At 43.9% G+C, this 24,014-nt stretch overlaps 1 protein-coding gene across 19 annotated transcripts; it reads right to left on the bottom strand.

Annotated features, from left to right (window-relative positions):
- Nucleotides 1-314: 314 nt before the first annotated feature.
- On the bottom strand, nt 315-23,152 carry LOC113875577 (zinc finger protein 347-like). Of its 19 annotated transcripts, XM_027514093.1 has the most exons (8): nt 22,996-23,152; nt 21,011-21,082; nt 19,095-19,159; nt 14,432-14,514; nt 11,076-11,202; nt 10,158-10,211; nt 6,018-6,115; nt 315-3,145 (listed from the first exon to the last, which is right to left on the bottom strand). In XM_027514093.1, exons 7-8 carry the CDS (start codon nt 6,094-6,096, stop codon nt 1,218-1,220), a joined length of 2,007 nt encoding a protein of 668 aa, XP_027369894.1. In that variant the 5' UTR covers nt 6,097-6,115; nt 10,158-10,211; nt 11,076-11,202; nt 14,432-14,514; nt 19,095-19,159; nt 21,011-21,082; nt 22,996-23,152; the 3' UTR covers nt 315-1,217. The 19 variants fall into 19 exon arrangements, with proteins under 19 accessions (XP_027369894.1, XP_027369892.1, XP_027369878.1 ...); XM_027514091.1 differs by lacking the exon at nt 10,158-10,211 and adding an exon at nt 18,336-18,474 and having other exon boundaries at nt 14,432-14,556; nt 21,011-23,152; XM_027514077.1 differs by lacking the exons at nt 6,018-6,115; nt 10,158-10,211 and adding an exon at nt 18,336-18,474 and having other exon boundaries at nt 14,432-14,556; nt 21,011-22,351; nt 22,996-23,151.
- Between the last annotated feature and the right edge of the window lie 862 nt (nt 23,153-24,014).

Genomic DNA, 24,014 nt, shown 5'->3' with positions numbered 1-24,014 from the left:
GATAATCATGATGGTGTGATCACTGACCTGGAGCCAGACATCCTGGAATGTGAAGTCCAGTTCACATTCAGAGAATCCCATTCACCAAACAAGGGTGAATGGGATAAGCTCCAGTTACTAGTATTGTGAGTTCCCACTTTCTGAGACCTATGTGATTTAGAGTTTGCAAGAAGCAAGCTGAGTTACAGAGGCAGAAGGAGAAGGAGGTAAAATTTTAACTTTTCCTCTTCAGTTTCTCTCCTGTATGAACTGCCTAATGGTCAGTTAAGGCTGAACATGAAATAGAAGCTTTGCCACATTCATTTCATTTGTATGCTTTCTATACAGTATGAATACTCTGATGAATTAGAAGGCCTGAATTCTAACTAAAGACTTTGCCACACTCATTACATTCGCACTGTTTCTCACAGTTGTTCCATTTGTAACGTTTTTCTCCACTATGACTTAATCTGATGCTTCCTATGATGGTCATTTCAAGCACCAGCCATACATCACATTTCTATGCTTTCTCTCCTGGATGAACTGCCTGATGGTGAGTTAAGGCTGACTGTGCACTAAAACCTTTGTCACAATTCTTACATTTGTAAGGTTTTGATAACTTATCATGAATAGTGTGGGATTCATGATCTCTGAAGATTTAGCTTTGGGACCAGGGACCAGGGTTGATCAATCAAGAGCTTTTGTGTAGCAGAGTTTTATTAAAGTGAAAAAGGGATAGAGAAAGCTTCTGACATAGACATCAGAAGGGGGATGGAGAGTGCCTCCCTGCTAGTTTTAGCAAGCTGTTTTATGTAGGTTGGAAAGTTATGCATCAGATAAGAGAGACACCTCAAGGCTGAGGGAGTTTCAGCAGGCCCCTCTCCCACAATATGCATTTTTTAGATAGGATGGCAAGAGATGTGTCATCCCCCAGCCATAAAACAACTGATACGAATACTGTTTTGTTGAGCTATCATCAGCCCATGGTTTGATGATAGTCAAATCTGATGATAGTCTTAGGAAGAATCATTCTGAAGAAAGGCCAATTCCAAAGCAATTACATAGTTTCATTAACATAGCTTAAGAAAAACATTGCCATAAGAAAAATGCTCGAGGTTTAGCTCGAGGTTAGAGAAAAGTTAAGTTCAGGTGGAACCAGGTGTCATCATAGCAACACAGAATTTTAAGACACTTGCAGCCTATTTCCTCTGTTTGGAGACCCATGTCCTTCCTGCATGTTACCCTCTCAGTTTCTCTCCAGAATGAATTCTTCGGTGAACTGCAAAGGATGCAGTTTGTCTAAAGGCCTTTCCACACACAACACACTTATATGGTTTCTCTCCAGTATGAATTCTCCGATGAACTGCAAGGCTTGCGTTGAAACTAAAGGCCTTGCCACATACATCACATTTATATGGTTTCTCTCCAGTATGAATTTTCTGATGAGATGTAAGGCCTCCATTTACACGAAAGGCCTTGCCACATACATCACATTTATATGGTTTCTCTCCAGTATGAATATTCCGATGAGATTTAAGTCTTCCATTTACACTAAAAGCCTTACCACATACATCACATTTATATGGTTTCTCTCCAGTATGAATTTTCCGATGAGATGTAAGGCCTCCATTTACACGAAAGGCCTTACCACATACATCACATTTGTATGGTTTCTCTCCAGTATGAATATTCCGATGAGATTTAAGTTTTCCGTTTACACTAAAGGCCTTACCACATACATCACATTTATATGGTTTCTCTCCGGTATGAATTTTCCGATGAGATGTAAGGCCTCCAATTACACGAAAGGCCTTACCACATACATTACATTTGTATGGTTTCTCTCCAGTATGAATATTCCGATGAGATTTAAGTTTTCCATTTACACTAAAGGCCTTACCACATACATCACATTTATATGGTTTCTCTCCAGTATGAACTTTCCGATGAGATGTAAGGCTTCCATTTACACTAAAGGCCTTACCACATACATCACATTTATATGGTTTCTCCCTGGTATGAACTTTCCGATGAGATGTAAGGCTTCCATTTACACAAAAGGCCTTACCACATACATCACATTTGTATGGTTTCTCTCCAGTATGAATATTCCGATGAGATTTAAGTCTTCCATTTACACTAAAGGCCTTGCCACATACGTCACACTTATATGGTTTCTCTCTGGTATGAACTTTCCGATGAGATGTAAGGCTTCCACTTACAAAAAAGGCCTTTCCACACACATCACATTTATATGGTTTCTCTCCAGTATGAACCCTCTGATGAATTGCAAGATATGTGCTTCGAGTATAGCCATGGCCACATACTTCACATGTATACGGTTTCTCTCCAGTATGAAGGGTCTGATGAACTGTACGCCTTGCTTTTCGACTAAAGGCCTTTCCACACACATCACATTTATATGGTTTCTCTCCAGTATGAACTCGCCGATGATATTGAAGGTGTGTATGCTGTTTAAAGCAGTGGCCACATACATCACATTTATATGGTTTCTCTCCAGTATGATTTCTCTGATGAACTATAAGGGTCGATTTATCATTAAAAGCCTGACAACATATGTTACATTTATATGCTTTTCTTCCTGTATGGATTCTTTGATGTCTAGTGAGTTCTGAGTCCTGAAGAAAAGTTATGTTACACTCATTACAACTGTAAGTGTTTTTCTTGTGTGCTTCCTGGTCTGGTACCAGTTCTGAGGGATGTATAACAGCACTCTCTTGTTTATGAGAATTGCCTTTATGGACACTACGAGTTCTCTGAGGTGGTAAACCTGAGGCGCTAATGTTGATATTCGCCACAACCTGACTACATTCAGAAACTGTCCCGTCAGATTCAAGTATCTGCAACTGATCCTGAAAGCTTGATCCATGCCTTTCAACAGGCTTATTTCCTGCATCACTTCTACTATCATGATCTCTTCTATTGGTGAGATTGTTGTTATGGGATGTAGACGTTCCTCTGTCATTTCTTTCATCATCTGTCCACAGACACTCAAAATCATGCATATTTTCTTGTACCTTCCTGAGGAAAAAATCTTCGATTTCATGGCTTTCAGCTGTTCCAAACACCACTCTTTGAAAACTTTCTTCTTTACCACTATTTCCTTTTGCCTGTAATTTCTTGATCATACGTATTTGAGACACATCTACAAAATATAAAAACCATATGCATCCTATCAATTACAATTCATAAATAAATTGTTTCATGCCAAATACATGGTATTATACCAAAATGCATATTCATGCTGAACAGGATTACACATGTTCCCAATGATGATCTTAAAAATATTTGAAAAGCTAAATAAATAGAACTCTTTAAAAATGAAAGAGCAATCATATGTAATCCAAATTAATTTTAGGATAGCCTAGCTTTAAAGATACAGTCAGACCATATTATTTTTTTCTAAACTCATGTCAGTTCTCAAAGAAAAGGGTATTTTCGCACCATGACTTCTAAACTCATTCTACTTGGTAGTAAACACACTGCTGTCTCATAATTGAGGAGAATTTTTAGCATATTGTATACACTTTATGCATACTTATACATAAGTAAATGGTAAAGAACAGACAGGGCTACGTAGGTGACTTGGTAGTAAAGAATTAGCCTGCCAATGCAGGAGACATAGGATAGGGAGCTTCAATCCCTAGGTGGGGGAGATCCCCTGGAGGAGGAAATGGCACCCACTGAACTATTCTTGCCTGAAAAAAATTCCATGGATGACGAGCTTAGCAGGCTACTGGCCATGAGATCTCAAAGAGTCAGACAGAACGATCAACTGAACAAGCATTCATTAACAGGCAATACACTGCAATGATAAATAATCAAAAAGAAGCACTTTAACGAACAATGGAAAACATAAATAGCAGTTGACAATTGTTCATGAAATTCCCTACAATAATGGGAAAAAAAAAAAAAAGAAAACTTTCCTAAATACCTCTTATAAATCTATCAATAGATAGACCTATAGGCATTTCAAGACATTGACAAGTGGTTCATGTCAGTTACATTGTGTAATACATAAAGACCATCATCTTTAAATAACAAAATATTAATAAATGAAACGTTGTCTACTTAAAGAAAAGTCATTCAGTAGAGCAATTCCCTATCTATACAGTAACTTTAACTTACCCAGTTCATTGGTTCCAAGATACATGTCAAGGAACAAGTTTTGGGGCCTCCCTTCTGGCTCAGAGGTAAAGAATCCACCTGGTAATTAACACAGGACACAAGGGTTCCATCCCTCATCTGGGAAGTTCCCACATACGTTGGAGAAACTAAGCCTGTAGGCCACAACTCCGTGTTCCAGAGTTTGGGAGTCACAACTACTGTGCACAGGCATAGAGCCCATACACTGTAACAAGAGAAGGCATTAGAATGAGAAGTCTGTGCACTGCAAGTGGAGAGTAGCCCTTGCTTGCCACAAGTAGCGAAAAGCCCCTGAAGCAACAAAGACCCAGTGCAACCAAACATTTTAAAAATGTAATGTATTGGTATGAAGAAAACCAATATTATTTGAAAACTTATTAACCAGAGTCAGAGACAACACTCACAAAAATGAAAAGTAAAATAAAAACATACAAGATGTAAAGTAGACAAAGAGATGTCACAATAAACAAGACAGGAAGTAAATATATTCTTTAAGCAAAAGTAATCTTTCAGGCAAATTCCCTGGTGGTCCAGTCATTAGGACTATGCACATACACTGGAGGGGGCACAGATTCCATCCAGGAATGGGGAACTAAGATACCACCTGCCACATGGCACAGGGAAAAAAACAACAACAACAAAACCAAAAAACCAGTAACTTCTGACCTTTTCTGTAAAACAGGCAACATTCTATGCCACATAACAGCACTAATAACCTCAATCTTACAAATAAAGGTAGTGGATTCACAGGGTTCCTGTACACAACTCCATGGAACATGAAAGTAAATGAGCAAAAGCAGGACTGACACCGAGACTTACAGATTCAGACATGCTCTGAACCACCAGGGCCCACTTGGGCAGAACAGAGGACAAAAAGTTACAATGAACTCTAGGAGTGTAAAAAGGAAACTTCAGATCAGACACAAGAACTGATGGCTGTGTTACTCAGCCATCCCTCTTGGAAATCATTTCCAAAGTACCAACAAGATATCAATTCAGGTCCTGTCTAAGAGAGGACCTCAATATCCACTGCCCTTGCAGGTTTCCTGAGTTACAATCACAGAAGATCCAAACCACATTCCTGTTACACACACCCCTGAAGGATGTGGCAAAAGAAGTAACAACAGGAATAGCTGAGGGCTCTGAACAGGAAGACAGGTTGAAGGCAGCTCTGTGTAGGATCTGAGACACCAAATGCAATCAAAGAGCTGCTAGTCTTTCCCTTCTTCCAATGAGGTCTCCCAAGTGCAGCAAATAGGAAGAGAAACAGGCTGGGCCCGAAATAATCTCTGGAGGTGTCAGCGCTGTTCTACACAGACCAAAAAGCAGGGATCCGATGGAATCCAGCACAGAAGGGGGACAAAGAGGAAATAGATCCCATTGAAACACCACATCACATGCTTCCCATAGTCAAGCAAAAACATTGATGGGGGTCAAATGACAGATTGTTACAGATCATATAAAGACTTTGGCCTTTTAGGACCTCTTTTCTTGGAGGTCTACTTTGTATAAAAACTCTCCCTCTTTTCCCTAATTAAATCATTTTGTTCATTGAGAAACAGCCACCTGTAAGTCAGACCTACTTTCTTTCTCCCTAAAAAAATATAATTTTCTGGTAGGAGCCTGATGGGCTTCATGTTAAATGTCTTGAATGCTGTCATCTTCCCCTTTGCATTCCCTGAGATAAGAGATACATGGGATGGAATGTAAATTCCAGTTGAGGAATTTACACCCAACAAAAACAGGGTAAATAGACAGTCATTCTCTAATCTCAGGGAATAATTATGGCAAGGACAAAGAAAGGAAAAAACCCTGTTTGTTAAGGGAGACACTACACATGCCCAGAAAGGTTTCGTGGAGTCAAAACTCACAGGATAATTCCAGGCCATAATGAGTGTTGCTCCTCCCAGAAGCCTTCACTTTGAGATCCAACTTGGCTAAGGTGTGCATGCACACTCCACGGAGGGTCCTGAGACAAATTAACCAGGGAGAATAAACAAGGTGATTGGCCTGAGGGAAGATGAAAACCTGGAAAACCGCCCCTTTGTAAATAATTTACACTTCCCAAAGGCGTCTCTCTCTCTCAGGCTGCCCGTGTGCCTTGCCACATGTACTTTTCCTTTCAATAAACTTTTTCCTTTATTCTCTATCTTCTGCCTCGTCATCTGAATTTGTTCTTGACTAGGCAAGCCACACTAGGGACCTTAGCCCTAAATGTTGGCTCCTGTGGTCCAGGGGTTAGGAGTCTCGATCTGGGAAATTAGGAACTTGCTTCCAGCTTCTGCTCGCTCCCACTCACTGCTATGAGCATCCCAAATCAATTTCACTGCTCATACCTTTTGTTACTAAAAACACGGATCTTACTTTTCTTAAGCAACCATGAACTGTCCTTTATATTAGCATTTTGTAGCATGGTGACCATAAATACCAGTGATAACTTCTAAAAACATTTGCTTCTTATGGAGAACATCTCAGGGTAGCAGCAGACATATTCATTAATAATCCAAAATCTCTTTAGTTTCTCTATGAGAGGAAATTATCAGTAATCAGTGCCTATGTGAGTGCTAAGTCACTTCAGGCATGTACGACTCTGACCCAGGGACTGAACTCTCAAAAATCAGTGTAATACAATAAAAGCATTACACAGTTTGATAATTCAACTCATGTCTTACTCAGATGAGCAAACAATTGTTTTTACTAGATATTTAATGTTGAATATTTCCCAGTTCATGTGCCTCTGAAATTCATTTAGGTTAATTTCTCGTAACTGTTTGATCTGTAACTGCTTACTTTTTTTTTTTTTAAGCCAAGTGAATTAGATCTCACTTACAAACTAACCTCAGCAATATTATCCAAAAACAAAGACACACAGTGAGACATGCATAAATCCAGACACACAGATGGACAGACAGAGACCATAGTTTTCTGCCTGAGATTTAAAATGTCTCTTTGACCTTTGTCTTTCCCCTTGGTTTGGAATTTCTAATTTGCCCAAGGTTAAGGCCTCAGGGAAAGTGGGTTATGTATCAAGGACTTGGTAAAGGTTTCGTGCTGTGCTAAGTTGCTTCAGTCACGCCCTGTGATCCCATGGTCTGTATCCTGCCAGGCTCCTCTTTCAATGGGACTCTCCAGGCAAGAACACTCTGGTGGGTTGCCATTCCCACATCCAGGGGATCTTCCTAACCCAGGGATCAAAACCACCTTTTCCACACTTGCAGGCAGGTTCTGTACAATTAGAGTCATCTGGGATGCCCTGGTAAAGGTTAACTTCAAGCTTTTTTCTAGGCTAGCTGTTTCAAGGAGTTAGTTGCTTTTAAATCCATATGCTGGAGAAGGCAATGGCACCCCACTCCAGTACTCTTGCCTGGAAAATCCCATGGATGGAGGAGCCTGGTAGGCTGCAGTCCATGGGGTCGCTAAGAGTCGGATACAACTGAGCGTCTTCACTTTCACTTTTCACTTTTATGCACTGGAGAAGGAAATGGCAACCCACTCCAGTGTTCTTGCCTGGAGAATCCCAGGGACCGGGGAGCCTGGTGGGCTGACGTCTATGGGGTCGCACAGAGTCGGACACAACTGAAGCGACTAAGCAGCAAGCAGCAGCAAATCCATATGCAAAAAGAATCATTTGTGCACTTTCAAAGAGAAAAAAAAAATTCATTTTAACCAGTTTTATCCAGAGTCTAGAGAATATCACAGCTATCCTATGTCAAAAAACTTACCTATCCTTTCTATAGTCATAGTTTTGTAGCTAAAATACAGACCAAATAATGCTCAAATTGACTGTGAAAACAAGCGCTGATAGCCTGATAAAAATCTTGGATTGTCCCTCTGGGAAAATGGGGGTCTTGGATTGTTCAGAAGAATCTGAAGGGGTAAATAAACTTCCTAGAGTTGGGGGCAGGAGTGGGGGAAGCTGGGCTTATCCTCCCCTCTGAGAGACAGGGGCAGTTAGAAGGGGACCAGCTGATGGAGAGGGAGACAGAGGGGTTGGGAGGGGTGAAAGGCCACAACAGGACAGAGAATGGTGAGAGAAAGGGCAGTGGGGGACACTACTGGAGCTCTGGGCCGGCTCAATAGAGAGCCGACTTAAAAAGTGAGGATTTGATCAGCCAATATATGATTTTGACACTGTAATATGGACAAACATCCTCACTAATCACATAATTATTTTTCCAGTAACTTCTCTAAGACAGTTTTAAGTTCGCTTTCTGTACCTCACGGTAGGAGAGAGGAGGATCCAGCCTCTCATCCAGCAGGGCAGATTCTTATCCTTTCTCAAGGGGTGAGAGTCACGAACATTCAGTAACTACTAAGGGTTCAGCCCTGTTTAATTTACGGTTCCAATTCTCACACAATCCAGAGAAGATGTCCCATGTATTAGCTAATGAGTAATAAGGTGAAACTTACCATGTGGGAATGAAAATGTCATCAATCTTAATCTCTTGAATCTTAAAGAGTGGCATTTTGTCTCACAAATCCTGCTCACAGTGCCAATTAATGCCTTGCCAAAAGTTTTCACTTTCGTCTCAGGTTCCAAGGATTTGTTAAGAAAATAAGCCACTCGTTCTATACAAATAAATATCCCAGTATTTATTAGAGAATTATCTAGCTGACTTTCAATATACTAATCTAACCAGTCCATCCTAAAGGAGATCAGTCCTGGGTGTTCATTGGAACGACTGATGTTGAAGCTGAAGCTCCAGTACTTTGACCTCCTGATTCGAAGAGCTGACTCATTTGAAAGGACCCTGATACTGGGAAAAATTGAGGGCAGGAGGAGAAGGCGAGGACAGAGGAGATGGTTGGATGGAAGCACCGACTCAATGGACATGAGTTTGGCTAAACTCCGGAAGTTGGTGATGGACAGGGAGGCCTGGAATGCTGCAGTTCATGGGGTCGCAAAGAGTCGGACATGACTGAGCAACTGAACTGAACTGAAAAGACAAGGAAATAAAAACAGCAGAGGCTACATCACCAAATTGGCTTCTGACCAGCATCTAGACTGGAACAGCCCTGGGAAGTCCCAGGACACAGCACATCTGGAATTTCAATTGGGAAAAGGTACCAGGCAGCATGTCCACTCCATGGGTGAGGCTTTAACACTGCAGTTCGGGGTTCCTGCTTATCATCCCAGGATGCAAACCGATATCATCAATCTGTGAGCAAAATCTCACAGCAGCTCTGGTTTCATCTTAATGCTGTTTGTTTTGTCTTATGAAACTTGGATGTTCCTAAGCCTGGGGCTGGGTTGTTCAGAGCCTCTTTGAACAATCTCAAGGGTTTACAACCTGAAGATTTGTGTCCAGATTTATCTATGGTGCTGCAAGCCTTGCACTCACAGCAGGCAGTCAGGGTACTCACAGTCAGGGTGTGTCCAGGCAGGTTAGAGGAAAGCACAGAGGAATGCACTGCTTTGTCTTGAAGCCTAAACAGGATTATTTATTTAATTTCCCTAACACTCTGGTGGCCTCATGGTAAAAAGTTAGCTTGCTGATGCGGGAGACATGGGTTCAATCCTTGTTCTGGGAAGATCTCACATGCCAGGGAGCAACTAAGCTGATGAAGGACAGATACTGAGCCTATAGCAAAACTACTGAAGCCCATGTGCCTAGAGCCGGTGCTCCACAACAAAAGAAGCCACCGCAATGAGAAGCCATGCACCCTGCAAGCAGAGAGTAGCCCCCACTTGTCTCAAATAGAGAAATGGCCATACAGGAAATAGACCCAGTACAGCCAAAAAAAAAAAAAACAACCCAAAAGGCCTTGTCTTTGTCTCTGTGGGCACTAAAGCACCACTGGAGGGTGATGAACGTTTCATACATCAAAGAACAGAGCAGGAAGTTGAAGAGAAGAAAAGTCTCCTGTGAGAGTTCATAAACACTAAATATCTGTTTTCTCACAGAACTCTCACACTTTGAGAGCTTCCCAAACATGATGAATGGTGTGGCTTCCTCTCTGTCCTTGTGACAGCTGACCTGGGATCACAGTGTTGATCCTTTCCCACTCACCTGATTTTCTGCTATTAATACCTCATTCTCCACAATCCAGGGATCTTTCTCGTGCTACAAAAATAGAGTTATGATTCAGGTCAGAATCAGAAATTCCTGCTCAGAAGAAATGTCATACTTGGCTTCTTCCAGAATCCAAATTTTCATTTTTTAAAATAAATACATTTGCTATATTTAATAATTTTATTTATTCATTCATTTTGGCTGCAGCGAGTGCTCCTTGCTGCTTGGACTTTTCCTGAAGTTGGGCAAGTAGGGGTTACTCTGCAGTTGCAGTGCACGGGCTTCTTATTTGCTTTGCCTTCTCCTGGGTGCACGAGCTTCAGTAGTTCTCCCATGTGGGCTCAGTAATCGCAGCTTCCAGGACTAGAGTGCTGCTTTAGTCGTTCTGGCCCATAGGCTTAGCTGCTCTGTGACATGTGGGATCTTCTAGACCAGGCATCGAACCTGTGTCTCCTGCATTGGCAGGTGGAAAATCCCAGCTCTTTTGTCAGTCAAGAAATGAGGACATTATGATGGACAGAAAATATTTCACAAATTACTTTACTATCTGCCTCCTTCTGAACGCACAGGGAACAGTATACTATACAGTACAGTATATATCAGTTATCTAGTTCCTTTCCAAGAGTTACGAACCAAGAACAAAGGGATATAAAATAGGCAACTGGATATTTCAAAGTTTGAAATCAGCTTTATAAACACTCAAGCTCTGGAAAAACTCCTTGTGTATCACACAGTGGGCAGGTCATCAGAAGGAAAGACAAGTTTAACCTCCTGATGCCAATCATGAAGCCTTACATGTCTGAGTGAACAAGGTTTTCAGCTCAGTCAAGAAAAACAGGGCTCCCAAGACACAGTGAGGGAAAATGCAGAGATACCCCAAAGTAGATCCCTACTTCAGAGGGACGTGATCCTCACCCACAGACAGCAGGTTCCTGAGGGTCTCCACCATCACGTCCTTGTACAAGGTCCTCTGGGCAGGGTCCAGACAGTCCCACTCCTCGGGAGTGAAATCTATGAACACATCCTTGAAGGTCAACCGTGCCTGAAATGAAAACACATGTCACCAACGGGCCCTGAGGAGGGTCATTATTTTCACAGAAAAGGAGAAGAGGTGAGACAAGTGAGGTCAATTCAGCTGAAGTAATATTCTGATAGATCCATGCAAATCTATATGGAGAAATTGTTGCTCTCTAATTTAGTTTCCTATTTTTTCTAAGATGATGATATCCTCCAATCAACATGAATTCATCATGGGTGTGGACAAGACATGAAAAATATACAGATTACAATCAACAGTGGGTCATTGATGCAGAAGTGTTACGTTCAACACACTGAGTGACATTCACTATCTAGATGAGTTACAGCAAGACTGCTGTCTTCAGAGAGGACAAAGTCCACAGTGGCTTTAAAAGAACACAGACTGTGATGAGGATGTCATCATCACACTCACGAGAGGTGTCTCAACACTTCATACAAACTAAGCATTACTCTAAAGACTTTACCCATATGAACTTGTCATCAACATAACAGCAACAGTAGAGAAAAATCTGTGTCCATCTTACTGGGGAGAAAACTCTGTCACTCTAATAAATAGCTCTGATCAAACAGTTAAGAAATGAGGCAATAGCACCTGAGCTCAGGTGGTTGGGAGAGACAACTGAACCTAAGGAATTAAAGAGTTAAGTAACAGTTTAAAAGACCATCCCCAGAGAGTCCCCTGAGAATACCTGAAACAAGTTCAAGGGAGCTGAAGGGCAATGGAACAGCATGAATAGTCACTGTACAGGGTCACCCCCTCTACCCAACCCACACAATGTCAATAATCTGACTACTAATTACATTATTCATGTGATGAGGTAGAAAATATTAAAGGCCATTGAATACACACTTAAGATACAACTGCAACTGCTCTAAGCATAAACCGTATTTATGAGATGGTTTTGTAATAAAATCATGTACATCCATGCACTCATGCATGTACATGTAAACACATTATTGATTGAAAAAAGAAGACTTGTCTTTATCTTTTTCTTTCATTCAATCAAAATTTAGTGAGCATCAACTCTGTGTCCCTAACTGGGAGTACAGCAGTGAACATGACGGAGCTTACCATCCAGCAGCCAGCGAGTCAATTACATCCATAATTTTAACATCACTATTGTTATATGTGCTCTGAAACAGGCCTGGTGCTAAGGGAAGATTCAACAGAAAGTGTTGACCTACATCAAGAATCAGACAAGGTCTCTGTGAGGAAGAAACACTTAGGATTGGCAAGGTGGGAAATGGAAGAGTTTTGTGAGCAGACAGAAGAGCCTCAGTGCCGGCTCTGATGCAGGAAGATATTTACTGAACAGAAAGCCAGCCAGTGTGACTGCAAAGTAGGGAATGAAGAAAGGGTGATGCCAGGTAGAGGCTGATTTCTGCAAGGCCTATAAATTGAGGATGTTATTTCAAAAGCAACTGGACATCACTTAAGAATCTGCAAGAGGAAAGTTAGAAATTTAGGTTTGTTTTCAGCACTCTGCTTTGTGAGGAGGTTGTTGTTCAGTTGGCTCAGTCATGTCAGACTCTTTGGGACTCCATGGACTGTATGTAGCCTGCCAGGCTCCTCTGTCCATGGGATTGTCCAGGCAAGAAAACTGGAGTGGGTGCCCATTCCCTTCTCCTATTCATGTGTATTTTGGCATCTTTGGCACATTAAAAATGAATCAAATGTAAGTTTGATTCAGTAAGTTTGTTAACATTCTATTTCCTTTTTACAGCTTATCTGGTTTGGTTATGCTGGGCCTTCGTTGCTGTGACCCAGCTGTCTCTACTTGTGGCTGCACTGCAAGGAGTTGTGGCTGCAGTGCCCAGGCTCTCATTGCAGTGGCTTCTCTTGTTTCAGAAGACAAGCTCAAGCATGTGGGCTTCAGTAGTTAAGGATTCCAGGCTCCAGAGCACAGCCACAGCAGTTGTTGGGCATGGGCTTAGTTGCTCTGCGGCATCTTCCAGGAATTGGGATGGAACCCGTGTCCCCTACATTGGCAGACACATTGCTATCCACTTTATCACCAGGGAAGTCCTCAATATTATTTTATACTATTAAGAACATAAAAAGTAGTACGAGCAGAAAAAAATACACAAAATACTTTAATGCCATCTGTATAACATATCTGTATTTAAAAATAATATGAGGGTGTCCCCAGAGATTCAGTGGTAAAGAGTCCACTGACCAATATAAGAAACACAGGTTGTTGCCTGGTCCGAGAAGATCCCACATGCTGAGGGGCAACTAAGCCTGTGAACCTCAATTTCTAAGCCAGAGGTCCAGAGCCCAGGAGGTGAAACTACTGAAGCCAGCACGCTCTAGAGCCTGGGCTGCAAGACAAGAGAAGTCATGGCAATGAGAAGTTCGCACACTGCAACTACAGAGTGGCCAACTCATCAGAATTAGATAAAAGCCATTACAGCAATGAAGAGTCAGTATAGCAAATAAATATATTTTAAAAATAATATGTGACTTTATTCTTAATTTTAGGTATACAGTTATTAACTCAGAGTTTACTATTTTATTCCAATAATAAAACATTAAATCAAAATTAGTAAAGTTGGGGAATTCCCTGGCGGTCCAGTGGTTAAGATCCCACACTTCCACTGACGGGTTTCAGGCTGAACCACTACTCAGGGAACTAACCCCTGCAAGCTGCACTGTGCAGCCAAAAAAGAAAGAAAAAAAAATTAGCAAACTATATTTCATAGTTTAAATGAGATGATGTAATGAAACACTCTCCAGCCCTGAGGTCTTTTTTTGATCTTTCCATTCAATTCTGAAACACTAAGATTTTCAAGGAGGTCCTCATTTAGTTTTAAATGTACTATAAAAAGTGAGAACTAATTTCTCTTGGTTAGTTCCTTTTTCCAGATTTTACCACATACTCTGCATATGAACCTCTGACTCCAGGTGCAGCTTCTTTACCCTGGTTGACAGAGACCAGACAGTGCATCCAGATGGGCCCTAAGCAATCCCTGCTGCCCAACAGCACTGAGACCCCGTCTCCAACCCGTGGGTGAGAAGCCCTGTCGAGGACGGTGCCCAGGGGAGCCTCCTCACAAGGGCCAGGTCACTGGGTCATGGGGAGACGAGATCTAAGTGGAGATGACAGGCCCCGAGGTAAGTGTGCATGTACAGGAGTCAGATAGGACACTCCAGAGTCGGACATGATTAGCGAGTCCAGAGAAGGGCAATTCAGGAAGGACAGACTGAGAATCCTCTGAGAATATGACCTTACCTGAGAAAGAGCCATGCCTAACTCCTGTTCTTTCATCTTCCTTCTCTTCTGGGCTTCCTCAGGCAACACAAGTCTTCAGAGGTCTATCATGAAAGTGGAAAACATGCTGGCATCTGGTCCCATAACTTCATGGGAAATAGATGGGGAAACAGTGTCAGACTTTATTTTTGGGGGCTCCAAAATCACTGCAGATGGTGATTGCAGCCATGAAATTAAAAGACACTTACTCTTTGGAAGGAAAGTTATGACCAAACGAAATAGCATGTTGAAAAGCAGAGACATTACTTTGCCAACAAAGGTCTGTCTAGTCAAGGCTATGGTTTTTCCAGTGGTCATGTATGGATGTGAAAGTTGGACTGTGAAGAAAGCTGAGTGTCGAAGAATTGATGCTTTTGAACTGTGGTGTTGGAGAAGACTCTTGTGAGTGCCTTGGACTGCAAGGAGATCCAACCAGTCAATTCTGAAGGAGATCAGCCCTGGGTGTTCTTTGGAAGGACTGATGCTAAAGCTGAAACTCCAATACTTTGGCCACCTCATGCGAAGAGTTGACTCACTGGAAAAGACTCTGATGCTGGGAGGGATTGGGGGCAGGAGAAGGGGGCGACAGAGGATGAGATGCCTGGATAGCATCACCGACTTGATGGACATGAGTGTGGGTGAACTCTGGGAGTTGGTGATGGACAGGGAGGCTTGGCGTGCTGCAATTCATGGGGTCGCAAAGAGTCAGACATGACTGAGTGACTGAACTGAACTGAATGCTTAGGGTCATCACACCCCATTCCTGAGCCCCAACCACAGACGCAGGGAAGCCCTCACCATGAGGAACAGACAGTCCTCTGTGCCCACTGTCTCAGGAGGGACTCAGGACAGGCAACTCCGGCAGAGACCAACACAGGACTTTCACACTTTCCCTCGGATCACACTCCCCTCCTGGTGAGGCCTCATGCACACAGCAGCAGGGGGTACCTCCACTGACCCCACAATCCACTTCAGGTCACACAGCAGGCCCTGGTCCAGCCCCACTGAGAGCAGAGCGCCCTTCCCTCCCCCAGGGCCTAATCTCAGTCTCAGAAGTGGAGGCTAAAAGCCCTGGTGCTCAATGCAGGATCCAGATCGGAATCATCTGCAGTCTGTGCACATTCCTGGGGCGAGGCCCCACACGAGAACCTGAGGAGCATGTCTGTTGGGGGAGGGGTATGAAACATGCCCGGGCAAAAAGCCTCATGAGCTCATGTGAAGCCTGGGTTGAGCACTAGTGAAGGATTAAGCCCAGGCCACCTCCCACTTTCTTGTTTTCCAGCTTTACTGAGACTAATGAGAAGGGTTATGTATATATACCATACACCATATGATCATGTGACACTGTGAAATATTTATCACAATCTACGAACCAACACATCCATCACCTCCAAATTCCCATGTTGTTTGTGTGTTGCACACACCTCCCCAGGACCCACTCATTTTACAACTCAAAGTCTGTACCTTTCAACCAACATCTCCCCAACCTCCCCACCTCCCAGCCCCAGATAACCACCATCCCACTGTCTGGTACTAGTGAGTTTCACTTTTTTACATTCTACAGATAAGCGAGCACATACAATATCAGTCTTACCCTGTCTGTCCTAAATTCACTTAGCATAATATTCTCTACATTCATCCAAGCTATCCCAAGTGACAAAAATCTCCATCTTTACAGGAAGGGATAAGAAATCCTTCCTCAGTGTTCAATGCAGAGCATGAAAGTGTATCCACAGAGAGTTTTCTGAGAATACCTGAAACAAGTTCAAGAAAGCTGAAGAGCAATGAAGGTGTAGAATCCCAGATCTTTTGTCAGCCAAGAAATGATGGACATTATAGACAGAGAAAAAAATATTCACAAATTAATTTACTATCTGCCTCCTTCTGAATAATAGGCAAGAGTATAATATACAGTATAATATGTAGGTATCTGGGCTTCCCCAGAGGCTCAGCAGTAAAGAATCTGCCTGCAATGGAAGTGACATGGGGCTGATATCTGCATGGGGAAGATCCCCCTGGAGGAGGGCATTGCAATCCACTCCTGTATTCTTGCCTGGAGAATTTCAGGGGCAGAGGAGCCTGAAGGGCTATGGTCTACTGGGTCGCAAAGAGGCAGACACGACTATCAAATAAATGGTTACTGTATAGGGTCACCCCCTCTCCCCACCAACCCACACAATGTCAATAATCTTACCACTATTTCCATCAGTCATGTGCTGAGGTAGAAAAAACTTAAGGCCGTGGAAAACACTTAAGATACAATTTCAACCGCTACAAAGCATAAAACGTATTTATGAGATGATGTTCTGTAATAAAACCATGGAATTACAGATCCATGCACTCACACATGCACACATAAACACACAACTGGTTGAAACAAGGAAGAGTTGTCTTTACTTTTTTCTTTCAATCAAAATTTACTGAGCGTCAACTCTGGGCCCCAAAGTGGGAATATAGCAGTGAACATGATGGAGCTTACCATCTAGCAGCCAGCCAGCCAATTACATCCATAATTTTAACATCACTATCGTTATATGTGCTCTGAAACAGGCCTGGTGCTGAGAGAAGATTTAACAGAAAGTCTTGACCTACATCAATAAATCAGACAAGGTATCCGTGAGGGAGAAACACTTGGATTGGCAAGGTGGGAAGTGGAAGACTGATGCAACCAGGGAGTACAGCCTGAGTGCTGGCTCTGAGGCAGGAAGGTATTTAGTGAACAGAAAGCCAGTCAGTCTGACTGGGACACAGCAAAAAGAGCGGTGATGCCAGGTAGAGGCTGCTTTCTACAAGGTCTTTGGATTTAGGACTTTATTCCAAAAGTACCTGGAAGTCACTGAAGAATCTGCAGGAGGTAAATCAGAAATTTAGTTTTGTTTTTCAGAGCTCACTCTCCAGTGTGTGGAGGTTTTTATTGTTTAGATACTCAGTCATGTCAGACTCTTTGTGACCTCATGGTAGCCTGCTATGCTCCTCTGTTCATGGGATTTTCAGGCAAGAATACTGGAGTGGGTGGCCGTTCCCTTCTCCAAAAAGATGCCTTTGACACATTCTGGGATAATACTCCTGTCTTCTTTTATTCATGTGTATTTCAGCATCTTTAGGACATTAAAAAGCAATTAATTGCACTTCAGTAATGTGTCAGCATTCTCTGTCTTTTCTAAAGCTTATTTATTTTGGTTTTGCTGGGTCTTTGTTGCTGTGAGCACACTTTCTGTACTTACGGCTGCAATGCCCGGACTTCTCGTTGCAGTGGCTTCTCTTGTTTTTGAACACACGCTCCAGAGTGTGTGGGCTTCAGGAGTTATGGCTCCCAGGCTATAGAACACAGTCAGTAGTTGTGGCACATGGGCTTAGTTGCTCTGAGGCATCTTCCTGGACCTGGGATGGAACCCGTGCACCCTACCCTGGCAGGCACATTCTTACTCACTGTACCACCAGGAAAGTCCTCGACATTATCTTATACTAGCTCAAAAAAAAAATAATAATAATAATAATAATACAAGCAGAAAATAATATACAGATTTAAAAAATAATACGAGGGCTTCCCCTGTGGTGCCTGATCCGTTAAGATCCCACATGATGAGGGGCAACTAAGCCCATGAGCCTCAATTTCTGAGCAAGAGCTGTAGAGCCCAGCAGGTGAAATTACTGAAGCCAGCGTGCTCTACAATCTGAGTTGCAAGATAAGAAAAGCCACTGTAATAAGAAACTCATACACTGCAACTAAAGAGTGGCCACCACACACCAGAACTAGATAAAAGCCACTGCAGCAATGAAGATCAGTACAGCCGATATATATTTTTTAAATATATTAAAAAAAAAAAGTAATATGATTTTATCCTTAACGTAAGGGAGGTAGTTATTAACAGAATCCAATGTTTACCTTTTTACTCCATAACCAAATATTGCATGAAGATTAGGAAAGTTGGGGGAATTCCCTGTCAGTTCACTGGTTAAGATCCCACACTTCCACCACTGGGTTTCGGGTTTAATGCCTCCTCAGGGAACTGAGACCCTGCAAGCTGCATTGTATGGCCAAAAAAGAAGAAAAACTAATTAGCCAACTATATTTCATAGTTTAAAGTAGACACTGTAATGAAATACTCTCTAGACCTGAGGTCTGTTTCTGAACTTTCCATTCCATTTCCAAATATTTCAGATTTTCAAGGAGGTCCTCATTTAGTTTTAAATGCTATTTAAAAATTCAGATCTGATTTCCCCTTATTGGCCTCTTTTCCAGATTTTAGCACGTACTGTGCATGTTAATACCTCACATCTAGTGTGCAGCTTCCTTACCCTGGTTGACAGAGGGCAGACAGGGAATCCAGGTGGGCCCTAAGCAAAGCAATCCCTGCTGCCCAACAGCACTGAAACCCCATCTCCAACCCATGGATGTGAAGCCCTGCCCAGGACAGTGCCCAGGGGAGCCTCCTCACAAGGGCCAGGTCACCGGGTCATGGGGAGACGAGATCTAAGTGGAGACGACAGACCCTGAGGGAAGGCCCCAGGTGAGTGTGCATGTACAGGAGTCAGACAGGACACTCCAGAGTCAGACATGATTAGCGAGTCCAGAGAAGGCCATTTCAGGAAGGCAGTGTGAGAATCCACTGAGAATATGACCTTACCTGAGAAAGAGCCATACCTGACTCCTGTTCTCTCCTTCTTCTCCTCCTCCTCCTCTTCTGGGCTTCCTCAAGTAACGTGAGTCTTCATGGGGTATCAAGAAGATGGAAAACATGCTATTTAATGTTTAGAGTCAACAAATCCCCTACCTGAGTCCCAACCACACACAGAGGGAAGCCCTCACCATGAGGAACAGACAGTCCTCTGTGCCCACTGTCTCAGGAGGGACTCAGGACAGGCAACTCCTGCACAGAGTCCAACATGGGACTTTCCCACACTTTCCCTCAGATCACATTCCCCTCCTTGTGAGGCCTCATGCACACAGCAGCAGGGGGTACCTCCACTGACCCCACAATCTACTTCAGGTCACACAGCAGGCCCTGGTCCAGCCCCACTGAAAGCAGAGCGCCCTTCCCTCCCCCAGGGCCTGATCTTAGTCTCAGAAGTGGAGCTAAAAGCCCTAGTGCTCAATGCAGGATCCAGATCGGAATCATCTGCAGCCTGTGCACATCCTTGGGGTGAGGCCCCACACCAGAACTGATGAGCGTGTCTGATGGGGGAGAACCAACTAATGAAAGGGTTCAGTTTGGTTCAGTTCAGTCGCTCAGTCGTGTCCGACTCTTTGCGACCCCATGAATTGCAGCACGCCAGGCCTCCCTGACCATCACCAATTCCCAGAGTTCACCCAAACTCATGTCCATAGAGTCGGTGATGCCATCCAGACACCTCATCCTCTGTAGTCCCCTTCTCCTCCTGCCCCCAATCCCTCCCAGCATCAGTCTTTTCCAGTGAGTCAACTCTTCGCATGAGGTGGCCAAAGTATTGGAGTTTCAGCTTTAGCATTAGTCCTTCCAAAGAACACCCAGGGCTGATCTCCTTCAGAATTGACTGGTTGGACCTCCTTGCAGTCCAAGGGACTCTCAAGAGTCTTCTCCAACACCACAGTTCAAAAGCATCAATTCTTCGACGCTCAGCCTTCTTCACAGTCCAACTTTCACATCCATACATGACCACTGGAAAAATCATAGCCTTGACTAGACGGACCTTTGTTGGCAAATTAATGTCTCTGCTTTTGAATATGCTATCTAGGTTGGTCATAACTTTCCTTCCAAGGAGTGTCTTTTAATTTCATGGCTGCAATCACCATCTGCAGTGATTTTGGAGCCCCTCAAAGTTAAGGCTGACAGTGTTTCCACTGTTTCCCCATCTATTTGCCATGAAGTGATGGGACCAGATGCCATGATCTTAGTTTACTGAATGTTGAGCTTTAAGCCAACTTTTTCACTCTCCACTTTCACTTTCATCAAGAGGCTTTTGAGTTCCTCTTCATTTTCTGCCATAAGGGTGGTGTCATCTGCATATCTGAGGTTATTGATATTTCTCCCGGCAATCTTGATTCCAGCTTGTGCTTCTTCCTGCCCAGCGTTTCTCATGATGTACTCTGCATATAAGTTAAATAAGGAGGGTGACAGCATACAGCCTTGACGTACTCCTTTTCCTATTTGGAACCAGTCTGTTGTTCCATGTCCAGTTCTACATGTTATGTGTACATATGTGTACATACACCCTGTGACACGTGTACACTGTGAAATATTTATCACAAACCACTAACCAACACATCCATCACCTCCAAATTCCCATGTTCTGTGTGTGGTGACAACACTGACGAAGCATTCTCCTGACAAATTCCCAGCATGCAATAACAGAACAGGATTAACTATGGTCAGCATGCTGCGCATACCTCCCCAGGACGCACTCATTTCACAACTCAAAGTCTGTAGCTTTTGACCAACATCTCCCCATCTTCCTGGCCTTCCAGCCCCAGATGACCACCATCCTACCCTCTGGTACTAGTGAGTTTCATTTTTTTTTACATTCCATATAATGGAAGGACATATAATACCAGTCTTTCCCTGTCTGTCTTAATTCACTTACCTTAATATTCTCTACATTCATCCAAGTTGTCCCAAGTGAGACAAATCTCCAGAATTGTTTACAAGAAAGTCGCTATTGAACGAACAAATCATTATCCCAAGTTACAAAAATAATTAAATGTAAAGAGTGCAGAAAGCCAAAAGTAATACCATCACAAAGAACATGTTTAAAGTTCCTTGAAAAGGCATCATGTAGTAAGAGTCAGTCAGTTCTTGCCCCATTTCTTCTCTCACATAACCTCTACTCCTCACCAGGAATAGGGAAGGGGGTGACCCACACCTGAGAGAATCAAGTCACTGCCACAGCCCCCACCTCAACCGGCTCTACACATGCATGCTCTTTTAATACAAATAATTACAAAATACACATGCCTCACAGACAGAAGTTTTGCAATTCTCATTTGTATCTGTATAATTTAAAGAAGCAAGATTTGCATTAGATTTTAAAGCCAAAAATCAATGTATAACAACTTAATAATTCTTACCCAACTGATTCAGCACTCTTCGGGATCTAGTCCCCACCATCACCTGCACACTAGCTGTTTACACTTCATTTGGTTGATCTGTTTCCCTACTTCTTTCTACATGTCCCTTTCTCTGCTCTCATCTCTGCTCTCCTGCTGTGCGTGTCCTCCCTCTCTACTTCTTCCCTGTCTCCCATCCCGCCTTTCTCTGCCATCTGTTCGCATTCAAGTTGCTTTCTCTCCAACCTCCCTGGTGATCCTCAATCTCCCTGGATTTCTGCCTTTCATCCTCCATCTCTGCCCGCCCTTCCTGCCAACTCTCTGGCACCCCCAAGTGGCTATGCTTCCTTTCAGCTCGCTTTTTTCCCTCAGCTCCTCCAATCTCTAGGAGTCCCCTTTCTCTCCCACTAGGATATTGTTGCTCTGTAAGCCAAGGTCCGAACTCTTGTATCCCCTCGCGGGCTGTCTGTGTGCACTGCGTCTCCACTGTCGCCCTCTTTGGGACCCCTGATTTACATACCCTCTCCCTTGAAGGCTATAGAAGGGGGCGGCAGAGGATGAGATGGTAAGATACCATCCCTGGACTCAACAGACATGGATTTGAGAAAACTCTGGGAGATATAGGGCTCGCAAAGAGTAGGAATGACCAACCAGACCTCCCTATGTTGCTCACCCTTAACTCTCCAGAGACCATGCTTTTCTCTGAAGTTCTCTCCTTTCCTCACCCGCTCCCTTCAAGGCTCATTCTCTTTCATGAAGCTGTCTCTTCCAAGTTTCTCACAATCCTTTTCACTGCCATCGCTTGTCCATGCTTTTCTCAATTTTCCATTTCTCTAGGAGTCGCTGTCTCTGCTTCTCCTGATCCCGCCTTCCGCCCACTATTTACAGGGTAGGAGACTGAATAAGAAAGGCCCTCCCGCAAGAGCCAAATTCCAGCGGGTGGTATTTGGGGCCGAAGAACCATGGGTGTCCCGTGGCTGGCTCAGGTCACCTCCCCCGACCAGGGATCAGGGGAAAGGTCACTCTGAAGGGCAGAAGGACCGGCCTGAGGAGACATGAGTACAGAGGGCTGGGAGGGAGGGGGTCTCAGGAGCGGGGCGGGCTCTCCAGAATGCCAAGACTGCGGAGAGAACGCGGCCTCTCTGGGAGAGGGGCTTCCGGCGAGGCCTCCAGGGCCCAAGAAGGAGAGGCTGAAGAACGTGGAGCGAATAAACCACCTCGCCTAAATAGAATTGTATGTGGTGCAGAAAGGGTAGAGGGATCACTGAGGTCAGTAAACGGTTTTAAGCTGGAAAAAGGTGCGAAACGCAGCGTTTCAGTGTTCCAAAAGCAGGAACCGGCTTCAGTGCGGATTTTTAAACCAAAAGGCTTAAAAGGCCTTCGCCGCTTACGGAGACGTCTGAATTTGGTGCGGGTGGTGGGGCGGGAGAGTGGATGTAGAGTCAGTAGCGACCCTCAGACCCGGGGTACAAAGAAAAGGAGACTGCGAGAGGCAAGTTTGACTCCAAAGAGAGAAACTCACGCTGCGCTGGGACCTCCACTCGCCGCTCTCCACTTCCGCGTGGGTCACGGTGCGCGCAACAGCAGACAAATAGCTGAACGGCCTGCAGGCGGGGCCCTGCCGTCAGTGGGTGGGTGGTGGAGAGAAGCCGGACCAGCATAGGGCCTTTGAAAGGTGAGGCGGAACCTCGCTGCCCGGAGGGGCGGGGCGGAGCGTCCCGGCGCGGCGGGAGGGGCGGGGCGTCCCGGCGCGGCGGGAGGGGCGCGGCGGCGCGGTGCAGCGGGCGGAGGAAACAGCTCAATACTGTGATCACTGCTAAAGGGGACTGCATCCAGGAAATAAAAAAACCAACTGCTTCTTGGAAGGAAAGTTATTATAGAACTAGATGGTGTATCAAAAAGCAAAGGAATCACGTTGCCAACAATAGACAATCTAGAGTTTTTCCAGTAGTCAGCTAGGGATGTGATTAAAAATGTGATGAGAGTGGTCCATAAAGAAGGCTGAGCATGGAAAAATTGATGCTTTTGAATTGTGGTGCTGGAGATCAGTCTTGAGAGTCCCTTGGAAAGCAAGGAGATCAAACCAGTCAATCCGAAAGGAGACCAACCGTGAATATTCATTGGAAGGACTGATGCTGAAGCTGAGGCTCCAATACCTTGGCCACATGATGCAAATATCGGATTCACTGGAAAAGACCTCGAGGCTGGGAAAGATTGAAGGCAGGAGGAGAATGGAATGATAGAGGATGAGACGGTTAGATGGCATTACCAACTCAATGAGTCTGAACAAACTCCAGGAGATGGTGAAAGACAGGGAATCCTGGCGTCCACGAGGTTGCAGTGAGTCAGTCGTGATTGAGCGACTAAAGAACAGCAACAACAACACATCACTGATAGGGCATAGACTGGGAATTTGTGGAGGGTGTGTCTGGTTTTTTCCCAGGAAACAGGGGGCCTAGTGGGGTCTCAAATCAGTGATAATGGGGAAGGGTGGCTCTTGGCAGTAAGTCTTTTCCTGGAAGTGAAGTGGGAGAATTCTTT

The sequence above is a fragment of the Bos indicus x Bos taurus genome, chromosome 18 (genome assembly GCF_003369695.1).
Source record: "Bos indicus x Bos taurus breed Angus x Brahman F1 hybrid chromosome 18, Bos_hybrid_MaternalHap_v2.0, whole genome shotgun sequence".
Classification (NCBI taxonomy): domain Eukaryota; kingdom Metazoa; phylum Chordata; class Mammalia; order Artiodactyla; family Bovidae; genus Bos; species Bos indicus x Bos taurus.
Note: the sequence above shows the minus strand (reverse complement) of the source record. Positions and strands in the feature narration are given on the sequence as shown.